The 17,773-nt window shown below is 38.8% G+C and overlaps 1 protein-coding gene across 1 annotated transcript in view; it reads right to left on the bottom strand.

Annotated features, from left to right (window-relative positions):
- GFRA1 (GDNF family receptor alpha 1) overlaps positions 1–17,773 on the bottom strand; it is a 142,430-nt gene that overhangs the window by 8,298 nt on the left and 116,359 nt on the right. The window contains exon 8 of the mRNA XM_052678083.1: positions 441–497. Coding sequence (XP_052534043.1) covers positions 441–497 — 57 coding nt within the window. The remainder of the gene's footprint in view (positions 1–440; positions 498–17,773) is intronic.

Below are 17,773 nucleotides of genomic sequence, written 5' to 3'. Positions count from 1 at the left end.
ATGGCATATTTCTGAGCCATCAGTGCTTATCCTGCCAGTTTCAGAAAAAAAATAAAAGAATGCAACTTCTGCATAGTCAAGACAACAACTTCAATAATTAATTGCTTCTGGATGCCAAGAGATAAAATCTAATCCTTGGGATCAGAGAATATGGAGGTTTCCAGCTTATAAATTTTTTTCTTTCTTAAGTCTTCCTCCTCTAATTGTGGTATTTACATGCCTTGTATCTTATGCTAGCAACAGTAAAGCAGTAGGCACAGGAAAGTATGCATTCGTACATTAAAGTGAGCCACTTCAGATGGAGGTGTAACATGAATATTTTTCATTGCTCATCATCCTCAGTAAGAAAAATACAGGTATAATCACAGAATCAGAACAAAGAGCATTTTATATTATGGGGCACACCTGTGCTATGAAACACAGAGGATCTGCACTCTTACCTCATTAAGACAGAGTTCTGCATCTACAGATTCATTGGATTTCCGCTTCTTCTGTGCCTATAAACAAACACAAAACTTATTCCCTGTACATTTATACACAGCACAAAACAATTAGATAAATTCACAGGGGTTGTCAAACTCCTATGATTTCAACAGTGATTTGCACACGATTAGCAAATAAACTTTCCCAGTGTAACTGCATGTTTTCCATTCTGATTTGAATTTAGAATAAAACTTTAAGGGTACTCAGTAATTACAATGATGAGAGCTGCCAGCTGCAAAGAACATGTTGTGTTCTGTGGCCCCTTAAAAATGATGCTGGATGTTCATGAGAAGAAATGAAATATGACAGTTAATAATTACCATAATATTACTGAATATTTGAAAAAACCTACTATGTTTCCAAGCCTTAGGAAAATGCACAATACGTGAGTATTCTATCTTTCAGACTTCTTGCAAGTTCTTCATGTACGCTTTCTGAAACTTAAACCTAGTTTTAATATCTTGCTTGGCTGCCACAGAGTTTCTTCTGAATGGATACAGATAGAACATTTAAGGTCTTTTAACATATATACCTGTAAGTCAGAACGAGCTGTTTGTTTACATTATGCTCACTGACTGTTACATATGGAATATTAATAAATGCACGAACATTTTTGATGATCAAAGCCTACAGAAAATGAATCTGAAATACCTTCATCCATCTTACGATGAGCATACAGTTGGTATTGCTGGATGCTCTCCACACTGGCTCAAGAAGGGAACATTTGTGGTGGCAGCATTGCAGAAAATGAAAACAATAGCATGCACTCTGCAACACCATCAGAAGGTGTTTAGTTGTTTAGAAGGTGTTTAATACTTCCATTGCTCAAGAGAACTTGACTGGGCTGGGAGGCTTTTCGATAAAGGTTTTGGCAAAGATGGATTGGCCTAATGGTGATGTGAGGAAGTGCTAAGCATTCGGATTATACACCTCCCAGAAATTCAGTTCTACATGCAACCATTTTGTTTAATATCTGAGAGCCTTTGGTGCTGCCTAGGGATACAAAATATTCTTTGACCTAATTGCTGATTTTAGAATCCAAATGAAAGAACTGAACTACTCATTAAGAAGCACATTTTCATGACACTTTTGTATATAAAATAGATTTACAAGAGACAATTGGAAACCTAAAACAGCTGGGATTTAAGTGAAACAGTTTGGTTATAGTAAGAATGCATATTGTATACATGTCTACAGCTTTAAAATATATGAGAAAATAATACCTCAATTAATTAATAAAAACCCTCCACAAAATCTCTCTCTTTCATATCCTGTCTTCTAATTACTACATTAATGTGGTTATGGTAAGCATAAATTAAACTATCCAAATGGAAAAAAAATGCCTCAAAGTAAACTTACTGCAAGAAGAAACAACATAGCAGAGCCTTCCTGCTGTGTTTGCAATGATGGTGGTTTCCACACCGACTAGGAAACATTCTTAAATAGCAGCTGGGGAGATTTCAGCTCTCAACTGGATGGCCACAGGAAGATGGATAAAGAAGGAGAAACTGGACTTCAATCCTGATTTTCTTTTATCCTAAACACACTACACTGAAATTGAAGCAAGGGGCTTAAAAGGAGCTATAAGCAGATGTTCAGATCTTAACTGTGTAAACTACAAGGACTGTAAAAACCCTCCAATTTAGCACTGAACCTAGACATTCAGTGCTACATTTCCCTGTCCATAGAAGCATCTGCCTATGGGAAGGATTGTTCATTACTGCGTACACCTGCTCTAGATTTGCAACACTGTGTTAACCACAACCTACTCTTGCTAGCTTGTCACCACACTACAAGTCAACATTTTTCTTCCTCCAGTTCTGTGTTCCTCAGGATAGAAACATCTTTATTTTGTTTATATGTAGTAAAGTCTTCCCTAACTTCATTCAGGCTGAAAAACAATAGTTTACAGCAGCTAAATCATATTTACTTCCGAGGAAACTATTTTAAGGGTTAAATTGACAGGCAGAAACAAAACCAACATGAAAAAAAGTTTTTTCCAATCATTATGATCAATATTCCCTAGCTTTAGCTTAGGAAGTCGCACTTCTCTTTATTCATAGTAATTTTAACATCAACACTTATTCACTTGCAACCTCTGTTATCAAGTCCTACTTTCTTAGAATTGGAAAGTAATTTTAATAATCAGGCAGACTTCTCTGCTATTAGAGAGAATAATTTCTCCCATTTAAAAGTACAGCAAAAAATGCAGCCTCTTTTTGGGGGGAAAAGGCAGAGGGAAAGAAAAAATATCACTTTGAAGAAGGGATGAGACATTATATGCCAAGTTTCAAATTGGAAGAGTACATTTTTACTGTTGAGTTATAAACCTGTAAAAATGGGTTATAATGGAAATGCTGGCATAGGCTGCACTACTGCAATACAACAGTGCATCACTAAATCACAAGTAATGGAAAAAGTCCTATGTGTTGAAGAGAGTGCTATAGAAAGCATATGTCCTGTAATTATAACCTAAAGGGAAAATTATTTCTTCCTCAGTCTTCTACAAAGGGCTCTGCAAGCACCAGAACTGCTGTATTTGTGCCACAGTGATTGAACACCTGATACGAGGTTAAAAATAAGGACTTGGATGTTGTGATGATTGTCCTGGTGGAAATACAACCAAGCAGGGAGATGCACTTGAATTATGAAGGATACCCTCAACCACTGGGATACTCCACAACATCTTCCATTATCCTAAAAAATTAAACAACAGAAACCTGTGCCCATCTTCTACAGCTGCAGACAATTCACACAGTGAGCATCTATGCCATCAACAACTGTGGGAAATGAGAGCAGTTTGTTATAAAAGACTAAAGATTGAGCACCAAACCCCCACCTCAGGCCTCCTACCTGCCCGATGAACCAGGCAAGGAGGTTTCCTGACATGTGTTTGAGGCACCTAATTCTGCAGGAGTAAAATTGCATATGCAAATGGCAAATAAGTCAGTATTCAAACTTACTTACAATTATTATTATGTATCATTCAACAAAAGACAAGCTGATAAAAATAATAATAATAAAAAAAAACCAGCTTAAAATAACTGGTTAAACATATGGAATGAAGTATGAAATCTCTTTCACTGAGGTAAAATAGCATTTGCAAATGACATACTCAGCTGTAACATGCCTCTGACTGTACAATGAGTTACGTGAGATGAGCTGACACTCACATTGGCTTTGCAGGGAACTGTAATTCAGTAATGGGGGCTACTCTGGCAAAGCTGGCCCCATACTGCCAAAATTTTGCACTCACTTAAGCTTTTATATTCTGTAAAAATGAACATCTGCTTTCACAGAGAGTCTTATCTCTGTGGTAGCACAAGCAACACATTATATTTAGATATAATCGTATTCATGCACCTCATGATGAGCTCCTCAGTACAGTGTGCATTTGTCACACAAGCTTAGTTTGGGCCCTTACAACCTTTGGCTCTCAGTGTTCAAATGAAGGCGTTGGGCATGGTAAAGGGTAAGTAGAGAAACCAACTGCATGTCCAGGATAGAAAAAAAATTGTCATGCCTAGAAGCAAAATTTTGCTTCTTTCTTTCTCAGAAAGAAATCTGGATTGAGACCAGGAGAGGAGCTGGTGGATTTATCAAAGAAGAAAGAAATATTGTTTATAGAGGGATTTCTTATCTAACTTTCATTTAAATACTTACTTAAAATGGAATCTGCGAACCTCCATCTTCCTCATATCCCAATATCTCCTAAATGAGTTTATGTGTACAACTTTGATTGACACATGGTAACCTAGAATTCTCTTGCCCAGCACCTAACAACTATTGCAAGATTTCCCAAACCTAATAACTCTGCTTCCCATACCCCACATTCCTCAGCCCCCATCCTTTGCAAACACTATAGGTATGGATTTATTCCCAGAAATGCTGTGTTGTAATTATGAATCCAGCTTCTACAAATCACAGCATTACATGGTTAATAAATGCATTAAACATTAGAGCAGTATCTCACCAGGAGTCCATACTCACATTATTTATAGCTTGTCATCCAGCAGTATTTTTATATATCCACAATAGCATTCACATCTATGTTACAGCAAGCAAAAGGTCTGACTGGGGACTGCTCCAAATGGAGGTAAGCTTTAATTTGGAGGGAAGGAGAAGGATGTAAAGGGAACTGAATGCACTGGACCTGAATGCAAACAGGCACAGAGTGAGCAGCTGAGTTCAGAAACCAGTCCCTTGTGCTGTCAGCTACACACTTTGGGCCTTACATGCCTTATGGAACTTATTGCTTAGACAATGCAGAGAGAGACAACAAAAGTATCATTATGACAGATATCTGCTGTATGGGTTGCTTTTTTGGATAATTTTAATGAGCGTGCCTCTATCCTCTCCTGAGATGCCTGGTTAGCTTTGCTCATATTAACAAGACCTTCTGAAAAAGAGGGACAAATTTCCTGGAATACATCCTTCAAATGACCACCCTTCTGAAGTAGCTCTAACAAATGAGGGTGCACATTCTTTTCTGTTCTTTTCTGGTGTTGATTGGAGAGATTTACTATGCAACTGAGCTGTTTTTCTAACAGCAGGACACAAACAATAAGCAGAGAAATACACAGACTGTAAAAATGCAATCACTTTAACTCTTCTGTGCACACTAAGTGGTAGGTGCATCTATCACAACTGTCAATAGTATTTTCTTATTAGCACAGTAGTACTGTGCCTCACTGGAGTATAAATTACCTTCAACAAGGAAGAGTTGCAAGAGTAAGCAAAGTGCAGGTCAGAGACACAGGCCACTAAAACAGGGATCCAATTCAGCACCGAATAATTCTGAAGCCCATACCACAGAGGCAGAGTACAAAGATATTTAAGCTTTTGAAACAATCAGCTTTGCACAAGCCTACAACAAAGAAGTCAGATCCTTTTTTCTGCTTGTTATTCTTTCTCTTTTTCTCTTGTGAATCAATCCTAAAGATGCAAGCTTAAGGCATAAAATTATCGATGGACATTCTGCTCAAAAGCACCACAGTCCTGTTATTCTATTTCATACACTGAATGAAATATTTTAGAAACAAGTATTACCAAGATACTGCTGGTACTAGTCTCTAAATCCACATAGATAATACCCAGCGCAGTAAAAATAAAATCACAAGTTCTTCAGCTGAAATGTATTAAATAAAACAAGCCCCTAATCCCCTTGTACCCAAATACGCCCTGGGGAAACAGAGTTCTAGAGGCTGCAGTGTTATGCAGTGAGCAGTTTATCAGCCAGTCTGTTCAGATTCCCACATCTCCCAGCATTACGATCCTCACGCAAGGCTTTGCACCCAACTTAAAATGACAACTCTTGCCCTTTTTCTTCTATGAAGGCATGCTTTTTCAGGATTTCCCCCCAAAGCTCTTCCATAGCTGAGCCAGGCAGTGGGGTGCCAGCAACCCCGAGCACTGCTCCATGCCGTCAGCCACTCACTGCTCTACCAACTCAACCACTCACAAATCGCAAGTCAGATCTGATCTCAAACCCACAGAAACGGCTTAATGGGCAACACTGCACAGTGGCAGACCTGTCTAGTTCACCTTCAGACAGCTCTGGCTTTCATAAGGTGCATTTTAAACCTCCTCGTACCCGTCAGCTGCTCAGATACTGAACACTATACAAATCTGAGAAACAGACTTAAGAGTTGATAACGTCCAGTGCAGGTATAAGAAAACCCCCTCCCTCCAACCTCTTCAACGTGAAAACAATGAGAATATTTGATAGAGAGGAGGAGATCAGAAATAAGCCTCCCAGAAGGAGCAGAAGCAAGTGGGGAAAAGCGGAAGAATGACCTGCACAGCATGAACATTGCTTGACCATTCCCAGATCCATTATTTTAAAAAAGATGAGGTCTACATAAGCCCCATTCCTCACTGCACAAATATATATGGCTGGGACAATGCGGCACAAACAGTGTCTAGCAGCAATCTTTTAAGGTTTTACGAAAAACAGATCCTATCAGAAATACCAAACTGATCAAACAGCTTACAAGGACCAGACATGGAGATCTTCAAATATTTATTTCAAGCAATTAGTCTCCCAGCAAGCACAGTGCAAAATATGACACAAAGCCAAGTCAACTGAACTGCCTGACTTACCTTTCATGGCAGTTCAGTAACATGTTACAATTTTGTTTTCGTGCTCAGTCATTTATTTCTCTAAGTAAAAAGGATTTCTGAAGTCCTAGATTCCTCCTTCCTATTTTTAGAGGATATTATGCAATTCTCCTAATATGGTCTTTTTATGGATTTGCCTCAAGCAAATATTTTTGCATTAAGAAGGGCAGATAAGAAAAACAGAATACTGAAAAGCATAGATGGAATAAGTTTTGTTAATATCTCAATGGCTTAGGCTGCCTAGGCTTTGTTTTTTTCCTCTGTTTATGAAACAGAACAGCCACGTAATCCAAAGACGAGTTGTTTGGGATTTCATTATTAAAGCCCACTCTTCTAGTGATTTACTACAACTATCAACCCAGCGCCATATGCGGTGGTAACAGGTAGCATCTGGCTGTTGTGCACCAAACAGCATCTAAAGAACAGAAACATGAACACGAAGCCATTACAATCCCCGTTACAAAACAACTTCTGCTTTTAATTTTGAACAAAGGTAAGCCGCTGAAGGAGTACAGATCCCACAGCACGTCCCTGGGCTAGAGTGTGTGCCCTTGCGTGTCCGAATATGCAAACAAAGTTGTTCTGTTTGGCAGCAGGTGAAGTGCCTACCTCCCCTATTAGACCAGGCTACGTGGTGCACTGGAGTGTGCTGTAAACACTCCTGAGCAGCTGTCAGCCACGGCTACGATGGGACTGCGAGCAGCTCAGCCAGAACAGCACGGGCCTGCACTGCACTAATGAGCCTTGAAAGAGGCACCACACGAATGCAGGCACCGCGCTGCCTTTCCTATTTCCACGCATGCCGTCACAGGCAGCAGGAGGGCTGGCACCAAGCGTGACTGGCAGGTGATGGGATGGTGTCCAGCCGGGGCCCTGCAAGGAAAAGCTCAGCTGCCTGGGAGACCCGAAGGAGCTGCAGGGATAGGGCTCAGCAGGGAAGCGCTGACCATGCATCAGCCTCATGCGGCATCCAGCCTCAAGCTGCCAGGAGGTGGAAGGGAACAGAGGTCATGCATTGCCACCGCACTAGGGCAGCAGGACCAGGGTGCCTTCGTCTGCTTCTGCAGCTGGAGGGAAGGATCAGGCAAGCTTGCCTGAGCAGCAGCTCTGAGCAGTGCAAGGAGCGGCCTTCCGTGCTGCACCAACCTGAAGCAATGGATATTATTGCTGGTTTCTTGAGCACTGTATTCACTCATGAATTTTAAAGGGAAGGGGAGAAGAGAACGACCACGAACATCTGCTTTTGGTTAAGAAACTAAGAACATTCAAAATTTTTGTCTTTATTAACCATGTGTGTACGTGTTGTGCTGGCACAGATACACATGCAAAGAAAATGCAGTGGTCAGCCTTTAAAGGGTTTAGAAAACACTTAGGATAACAAGCTATTTGCTTCAATTACAGGGATTCAAAAGCAAAGGCTACAGATATAACCTTGCACAGAAAGGCAGAGGAAATTAGCCTGTTAGCTGAGGTGCCCATCACACATACCCCCCTAACCCCCCTGTTTTATTTATACCCTTCAATCCCAGTGCATTTGTTTCCTCACATCCGCAGTTACGTGGCTATGACTGAGTCCATTAAACCATGACATGATTTAGAGATTGTTTTTTGCTTTTAAAGTATTTCAATCTTGAACAGCTGTGATTTGGATTAATTAGTGAAATTTTGCATTTTTGGCACAGTCTGCTCTCCAGAAGTGCCACTGAAATAAAAATTTAAAGCATTTTCTCCCTGTTCTCCTAATCCTGTAGCTGAGTTCCGCAGGTGCACAGATGTATCTGTAGAACACAGAGGGCTGAAATTTTAGTGAACTTACTGCAGTACTCGTCTCAGTAGCCATGTTTCTTTTTAGTGCTGAAAATACCACTCAGAATAAAAACATCAGAAAGCTTACTTCTAAGCAATGCAATCAAGTTTACCAAGGTGAGACTACCACAAAAACAGGTTGTGGCACAATGTGTTTCTGAGAGACATCTGTTCCCTTTAAATTTGTCCAGAGCCACAAACACAGCTTGGAAAATTTCACTCAAAATAGTTTATGCTTTGGCAAAGATCAGAGTCACTAAACATAGGATTTTTTTAAAATATGAAATATAAGACATCTTCAGGTGAATCTGTCAGTTGTGTTTATAATAATCTATTTCAAAGAATCATGGAATTGAAGGGACCTCTGGAGATCATCAAGTCCAACCCCCTGCTAAACCTGTAGGCTGCACAGAAGCCTGGTGAGCCTTGAATATCTCCAGAGAAGACTTCACAACCTCTCTACGCAGCCTGTTCCAGTGCTCTGTCACCCACACAGCAAAGAAGCTGTGAAGAACTTTCTATGTTCCAACTTTGCCCATTACCCCCTGTTCCATCATTGGGTCCCCCTGAAAAGAGCAAAACCCCAGTCACTTGTCATTCATTAGACATTTTATCTTTCTCCATACTGTTATAGACAGGCATTCAAATTCTGTGTTAGTATGTTTGATTAAGAAACTCTGATGTCATTCTGATTTCTGAAAGTGAATTAACATCATACAATTCACAGAATCACAGGGTTGGAATGGACCCCAAGGATCATGAATCTCCAACCCCTATGCCACATGCAGGGCCACCAACCTCCACATTTAATCCTAGATCAGGCGGCCCAGGGCCCCATCCAATCTGGCCTTGAACACCTCCAGGGACGGGGCATCCACAGCCTCTCTGGGCAGCTGTTCCAGCACCTCACCACTCTCTCTGTAAAGAATTTCCTCCTGACATCCAACCTAAATCTTCCCTCCCCCAACTTAAACCCATTTCCCCTTGTCCTGCAGTTATCAATCCTTTCAAAGAGTTGATTCCCCTCCTCTCTGTATGCTCCCTTTAGGTACTGAAAGGCTGCAATGAGGTCACCCCGCAGCCTTCTTTTCTCCAGGCTGAACAAGCCCAGCTCCCTCAGCCTGTCTTCATAGGGGAAGTGCTCCAGTCCCCTCATCATCTTCCAATTGCTGGTATTTCATTTTCAGTGATAAGCTTAAGTTTCTTAAGCTTCACCAGACTTATGTGATGACCAAAGGAAAAAAAAAACAACAAAAAACAACCATAGTCTTACCAGCAGATCACCTAGACCTCTGTCTGTCTTATCAGCTTCCTAGACATTATTAAAAGGCCCTTGCAGAATACATGTTAAAATTCAGTATTTAAAAGAGACTCCGATGTAGCATTCTAAATATATATACTTCATTCTTCATGCACTGGAGTGGAGGAGAGAAAGATTGAACCTTCCCTCTAATTAGTAGAAATCAAAATCTAACCTTATTTCTCTTTAATGGACTACAATAGAATATGCAATACTGTAATGGATTATATTATAGTGGCTTTCTTCATATCCATTATTTACACAATGCTCTCACCCACAACACTTGCATTGTAGCTAATGAAGCTATTCAAATAACTAGAGAAACTCTTCTGTGAGAGAGGTCTACAACAGCACGACCTTATTAGAATGATTCTTCTTATTCTTTACTGGCCTGGTCTCACAGCACCAGTGGGAAATCTTCCACGCAGCAACAAATGAAAGCACAAACTTCCTAATACCACTTGCATGGCCTCAAATTTGAGCTTAGTGAAACACTAAGAAACATTTCTCCATAACTGAAATGATTTCATAGGCACAAAAAGTATTGGGAGTTTCAGATGTTTGTAAATTACAGCCATGTTAAAAAAATTCAGAGCCCATAATAATCAGATTATGCAAATAATTATCAGATTATGCAAAATTGTATTTGTAAGATATTATTCTGTTTTGTTTCATCACACAAATCATTCACAGAGGGACAGAAGGCTTACTTTTATATTTACATTTAATAAGCCTGAGAATATAAATAGAGGAATACTAACAATGTGAATAAAATAGAGATCAGCCATCATTTGGGGTATATTTTGCCAGGTTTCCATACTAAAGCTTTTGAAGATTTATTTTGAATAGCTTCCCTACAGTTTGAAGTATTATGTTGTAGCAGACTGGATAGTTCAGGAGATTATTAGTGGGACATATAGCCTTATATTTCTAGATAGCTAGTTTCATCTAGATCAGATCAACACAAACTATTCCGTAGTATTTTTGAAATGAGGAGGTGGATCTGGAGCACTTCTCTTAAGAGAACAGGTCAAGTGCACAAAAGTGTTAATAATTTTCACCTGAGACAGTGCGCTTCATCAAAGGAGCTACAGAATTAATGGGATGTATGTCTATAATACTGCAAAGAACTTGAGATGTTTCCTCATGCTCTTAATTTCCCTTTCTGTGAGACAAGCTTTTTGCAGTGAGAAGTGAATTTAACAGGTTAAATGGAAGCTGTGTTTAGCAGCCAGGATGGAATTAGCTTTTCTAAAATTTAAGAACATCATTAAAATGGGATCTGGGGTATCACTACGCTTCTCACACTTGAGCAGCACAGGACATAGCACTACTGATATGCTGTGCATGGATGAACATAATTGCAGAACAACAGCCTTTATAGTAACACAGGGCAGCAGATGATGAATGAGGATTGCAGAGCATATGAGCAGATGCATCTCACTGGCTCAGAGATTATTTGGACTTGCAACTTTGCCAGTTGCTCTATTTAAAATGCTCATGAAACGCCAGAGTTCAGTCCCTGTTACACTTACAAGAGCCAGCATGACCTGTATTTCAGAGGCTGTTCATGTGATGTTCAGCTTCCAAAAAACATGTCTCTCTCACTAAGAGCACTTATCAAAGAGTTGTCAGTGCTGCTTCTAAATACAACATCATATCTCAGTCATCACCCTGAAGGTGAAAAGCCTCTGCTTAATTAATGGTTTCTAAGTATCTTCATTAAGCTCATTAGCTGCGTATAGACCATGTGTGGTTTTTATCTAAACCTTTGCAGTTGTGCCTATAACAATCGGAATTTCTCATCTGCAAATAACCATGACTGAATGCTTAGGAATAATCAGGAAATCTTAATTAAAAGTAATAAGGTTTAGGCAGACTCGATGAGAGCACAATTCTGCCAATAGTTGCATGAATATGCCTAACTAATTAAGTTCAAAATATGAAAAATGAACAACTATTCCTTCTGAATTTGAATGTGATGTCTGAATTCGCACTCAGGAAGTTCCCTGTAGGAATAAATTCCTAAATTTGCCCTCAGAACTGGATAATTATAGTGCATATGTGATTGAAGTGTGCAAAATAGCACACGCAGAACATTTATTTGCAACAGTCTTCAAGAATTTAACTTAGATACGTGCAATTGTGAGTACACTACCCTTACTAGGAGTGGGCATGCTGCTGTAAAAAACATTCCATTGTTGATCAGGAAAGTTCTGATCAAACAGTCTTCTCACAAGCACACATAGGATTTATGCAGACACAAATTTAGGAGCAGCTTTTCGCAGATCCTTGTAAATGTTTTGCATTCATCTGTGCATGCTTAATTTGCCAAATTTACTGCAGAGGTCATGTCACTACAGCCAAAGCATGTAGCTACTTGGGGCCTACCTAGTACACACCTTACTCTCCACGTACATAAAAATTTGAATGTACGTATTTAAAAGCTAAGCATGAACTCAGCACATCCAAATGTTTTTGTGCAATTGATAATTCACAACCCTCTCTGAATTAGAGACAATTCGAGGCTTCTGAAAAAGTCAATCTGGGGGAAAAAAAAAATTAGTACTATGTAATGCAGTATTTAGTTAATTACTGCCCTGTATATCTAATTCTCTTTTAAGAAAGTCATGAGAGAGGATAATCCTATAATTCGTTAGGATACATGCTAAGTGAACCTATGAAAAAATATCCTGCATTATGCACAACAGTCAGTCTGCTTAAAAGATCACAGAAAGTGGCTCACAGAAGGAGCTAACCACACAGGAGGATTTAACCTGAGGTAGGATTATTAGGCCTAATCCACTGATTAGAACTTCAATCCGATGTGAAATAGCTATGTTCTCGTTCTCCAAAGTACAGACTGAAGTAAACATTTTGAACTCCCATTGAGTTTGAATGCAAGGAATAGAAGTGAGTGACAGCATCTTCAATTCTGGAACTCAAAAGCAAGTTGGAAGTTGTAGAGTAGACAGCTTAAAGGTAACTTAAAGATCTGTTATTCAGGTGACACAGCTTATTAGAAGTCTCAGGGACAAAAAATAAGCAGGAATGTGAGATACATTTTATTTCCAGCATTTTACTACAGTGAAGAGCATAGGAAGAAGCAGTAGACATGTTAAAAGCAGAATACATTTATGTTCAGATGTTTTGATATTGTATATTTTTTATTAACAGTATATACGTTAGCCAATTTGATTAAAAAGCTACGTTTTACTTCCTGTACTATAAACTTGGTTTAACTACTTGAAAGATCTAAGCATGCTATGGGAAGGGTTCTGAACTATAGCACTTCAATAGCTAGGCTGCACTGTCACCAATATGATATGTAGAATGATTAGTTACAGTCTATCTTTGATTAGGTAGACTTTTCCAGATTTTACCTAGGATAAAACTATTCCTAAAAAATGATCTTTATTGCTACTGAAAGGTTTTGGATCATATCTGCTATATGATAACTACAGACTTGAGTAGTTTTTTAGAGCTGTACTTTACATATAAAAATCAAGGACTGACATGATGTACCTACAGGTAATTATTAATTGCAACATTAAGTTCATTTTTCTATGTATGTAAAAAACAAACCACAGAATTTGATAGGTCACATGATTGTCTCTGTAGACCCGAATAACTTTACATGCACAAACAACCCTTATCTACTTGGGTTTGCTATTGGTAGAGGGATGCAATCTATTCTCTTTAATTAAGGATAAAGAAACAGGATCACATCAGACTTTCTCCCAGACCAAAATACAGACCTAGTCCAATCTCTTACTGATTGCCAGCATGGCTGCAACCCCTCACCTTTTCCTCTTTCCAGGTTAACCAAGTCACTGATGGCAGGGAGGCTCTTCCTGTGCCATATGGGCTCAACACCTCTCCTACTCAGTCTTCTACTGTCCTTTTCTCCCCCTGAATCTGTATGCAGATGTTACATCAGACACAAGGAATAAAGAAAAATAAAGTGCTAAATTTCATATCAGAATGAGACTATGAGACAGTTGAGTACCTAAAGAAAAAAGTGTGGATATGCAAGAAGGGACAAAAAAAAAAAGAAAAAGAAAAAAGAGGAAAGGCCAGATAGGAAAAAGATGCAAAGATGCAATGAAGATTAATAGTTAACTAGAAGTGAGGTTTCCGAGATGGACTAGATATGCCTGTACCTTGAGCTAATGGGCTAACAGCTAATATTACATCAATAGGGAGTGATAGTCTCAGTTATTGTTTCCTGAGAGGGAACTTTCTATTTTCTGAAAGAAGGAGGGTTTCTAATAGTACAGAAAGGTGTTTGAAGGTGTTTAGAATGGCTCTCCTTATATGAATTTAAGGGAATCTCTCTCTCTCTAAAAGCAGTGTCATTTTCTTTGATGCTGCTACGGGGATTTTTAGAGCTGCAGAGGAAAAGTTACAGGTCTGTGCCAAGAAAAGTACTGTTGCGGTGAGACTAAGAGGATGAAGAAAGCTGCCACATCCACTTCCACAAATGGCATGTTCTGCAAGATGCTGGAAGTATGCTTAAAGCTAACACTATATGATTTAGTTTTGAAATTATGGTAAATGCCTTCAAACCCATTTTCACCAGTGGGTAACATCAAATAACCCCTTTCTATTTTTCTGTAAGTCCTGTATCTGCACTGGACTATTCAAATTCATGTATCTTCCTAGACTGCTTCAACTCTATATTCTTAATAATGAATCAGCTGAACTGAGCAACAAGTAAATTTGAACACAATTTGAACAACATCCAGTTACCAAGTAAGAGACAATTATACACCTACATAAGGTTTTCAAGGCCTAGGTTGCTCTGTAGAAAACTCTGTTTGCATCATGACTGCCCAGGACCCACGACAACAGGGTATGGGCTTTGGCATACCATCCCATTCATAGCTCCTTCAAAATTATTTTGGACTGAACATAAATCAGACAGAGTTGTAAGCACAAACCTATGAACTTTACACCATGCTTTGCCATAACAGTAGACAAAATAGAATTGACTACTTGCCCCAAACAGCAAAACAGTTTTAATGTGCATTAGGAGATAGGTAAGTAAAATACACAGACAACTTGTATATCATCAAGAAGCATAAAACTACTCAGTAGGTCACAGCAAGCCAATTGCAAGAAGCGCAGAATGGTGACATCAAACCAAAGAACACCAACTAAATGTGAATAGAATAGCCATTTGTGAGGTGTTCTCATCCCAATCATACACAAGAAAACACTCAAAAATATCAAGGAACAAAGATTTTGGGAAAAGACTCCATGAAGGGCAGCCCCACAATCCTACTCCAGGATGTGAAACCACCTTTCCGACTTCTGAGGATGCCAGAGTGCAGAAAAAGAGCTGAAGGAAACCTTGAGACCCAGAACCAGAAATATATACATACGTTGCTCTGCAAGTAATACCTCCTATTTATTTCTATGGAAACTACAACAGATACAACAAGCACAATAACACTACACAATAGAGCAAATTCTCAGCTACAGAAACTATTTTTTTGTAGTAGTGGTCACAGCTGATGTGTTCTTTGGTGTTCTTTCTTTTTCTGCACAAGCATTTGTGAGACTCACCTGCCACAACCTCTGTGATATTCCAACAGTGCCACTATTGTTTCTCATACACTGAAGCTGATGTACTTCTGTGCACAATTCCCTGATCATAATCTGACAATTCACATAGATGAGATGATCAAGACCCTCTTCATTTTGTGGTGTGGCAGCTGTGGATGGTGTAGGAATGAGGTTTGTCTTTCATGTTGCCGTCACCACTGCTGAAACATACCACCCACTCTTCATTGTGCTCATGCCCACTGATTGGTCTCTATTCACCAAGCATTGATGAATGTCAATGGGTGCCATTTTGCCCATGTGGAGGAATTCAATTACTCATATTTACATCATCTGTGCTTCCATGTCAGATGCCGTTTTGTCAGCTGCCCTTCTGCTGCCATCTGTCACACAGCAATGGAATATAATGGAATACTGGTGGGAAGGTTCAAGCTCTACTGCCATACCACCAACACCTGCCTCTGACACTGTGGGTGAATGTAACATAATAGGAGGCATTACTTTCAGTGCAACCCTTGTACAACACATTGTGGTCTCCCCGGTGAGAGCCTTCTTAACCATGGGATGAAGACATCATGCACCCAATTGCTATGCTGTCCCTCCTCCTCACTTCTCAACTCCTCTACACCATATCCTTCTCAAGACTGAGTGATTCACAACGTTATACACATCTGTGGTTAAACTGCCTTAGTATCCAAAATTACTAAGCCTCTACACTGTCATCTGGTCATAAGCCAGCAAACTATGAATCAAAACCATCAATGCAGTGTTTAAAAAATACATGTCAATTGTAGAAGTCTCATAAAATTGGCAGCAAGTCCCTCTGTTTGCCTAGAAAATAACAATTCTTTGCAAAAATGACAGAATTGATAAAGAAAGATTTGATTTGTTAAAATTTAATCAATTCTAGCAACTATCAGACTGTTTTCAGACTTCATAAAGAAACATCTCAGTATCGACAACTGTCTCCATTATCTGAGGTAGTGCAAGTGTTTTACTTTGGTTTTCCTCGTGTCTCTGTGGATATACTTTTTAAATATTACAAGTCAGTATTAACCTGGTTTAATGTAGTTAACATATTAACATAATTTATAATAGTAAAATATTTATTGTTCTAGAGCACTGCAATACACCAAGTGGCATTCAGAATAAATGAAGTCTGTGAGATGCTACCTTAACTGCAGACAACTGTAATTAGGATTTTAAGGTCAGGAGCACTCTGTCACCACAAGCCCTCAGAATATATAGTTCAATGGGATTCTGGTCTGTAAGTAGGACTCTCACAAATTACTGTGGTAAAAATAAGAGAGTACTAGGGACTTCAAGGATTCTTTTCTAGCTCTCCATTCTATTAGGAACCTGGTGGCATGAACTTTTTTTGCCTGCACTTGCTTTGCAACAGGGCCAGCCTGCTAGTGTAGCCAGAATTACTTCCACATGCACATATATAAAAGGAAACAAAGTCATGGACAAAACCTAATATTTGCTAACTGCAAACATTACATCTTAAACAAAACACTTTGTCAAGTTCCATAAAAGCACAATATGTTATGAACTGTACTTTCAAAGACAGTATGATTAAACATCTACTATCACAACGTAATGCCCTAGAATTTTTATTAGAAGTAGTTATGCTTTAAAATTAGGTTAGAATACTGTGCTCTATTTTACAGCTGATTTTGAAGGCTATAGGAAGCTATCTGTTACAGAAAGGAAATGAATGACGGACCAGATATTTGATTGAGAACTAAAGTTGGCTGACATTAGGAATGCCTTTAATATGATAAATAACCATATAAAGTAATAACATGGTCTATGAATGGCTCAATTTGGCTTATCTGATGTGATTCAGAATTCTGACTCTGGTTTATTCTAGCACTTTGTATTTTTGTGGCTATTCCTACAAGGGATACTGACGAGAAACGTAGAAGCATCCATGGCTTAGGGGAATGCTGCAAATGCTACCTCTGCTTTTAATAGCAACAATTTGGAAATTCTTTCTGAGGATGAAAACTATAACCTGTCCGTAGAAATTTTAATTTCTATAAAGGTGTGCAATACATTTTGATCAAATTGTATCTTCGTAAGTCATTAAAGTGCTTTTTAGTAACCTCATAGTCATTTTCAATTGAACAATTATTAAACTATAAAACAAAATTGCATGACTCCTAAAACTGTAGGCTAGAGTTTTACAGTCTGCTATAAAGAGCTGTATTATTATAATACATTAAAGATGCTCAGGCTATTAAAACTTTTTTTAAATGAACTGTAAAATATTTTAGCGTTGATGAAATAATTTTAAAGTATTATGCTCTCCAGCAGTATACATGCCCAATATTTTGGTATAATGAAAAGCATACTCGTCAGAAAAACGTAATTTAAACTGTAATTCTAATATGTAAAATAAACCATTTTGCTATTGTTATCCTTCAGTAACAGAAATTTATTATACCCAACTTCCAACACTAAAAGTATTTCACTGAGCTCTAATGATCA

Source organism: Tympanuchus pallidicinctus, unplaced genomic scaffold (genome assembly GCF_026119805.1).
Source record: "Tympanuchus pallidicinctus isolate F22 unplaced genomic scaffold, pur_lepc_1.0 scaffold16, whole genome shotgun sequence".
NCBI lineage: Eukaryota > Metazoa > Chordata > Aves > Galliformes > Phasianidae > Tympanuchus > Tympanuchus pallidicinctus.
This window is presented reverse-complemented; position numbering and strand designations above follow the sequence as displayed.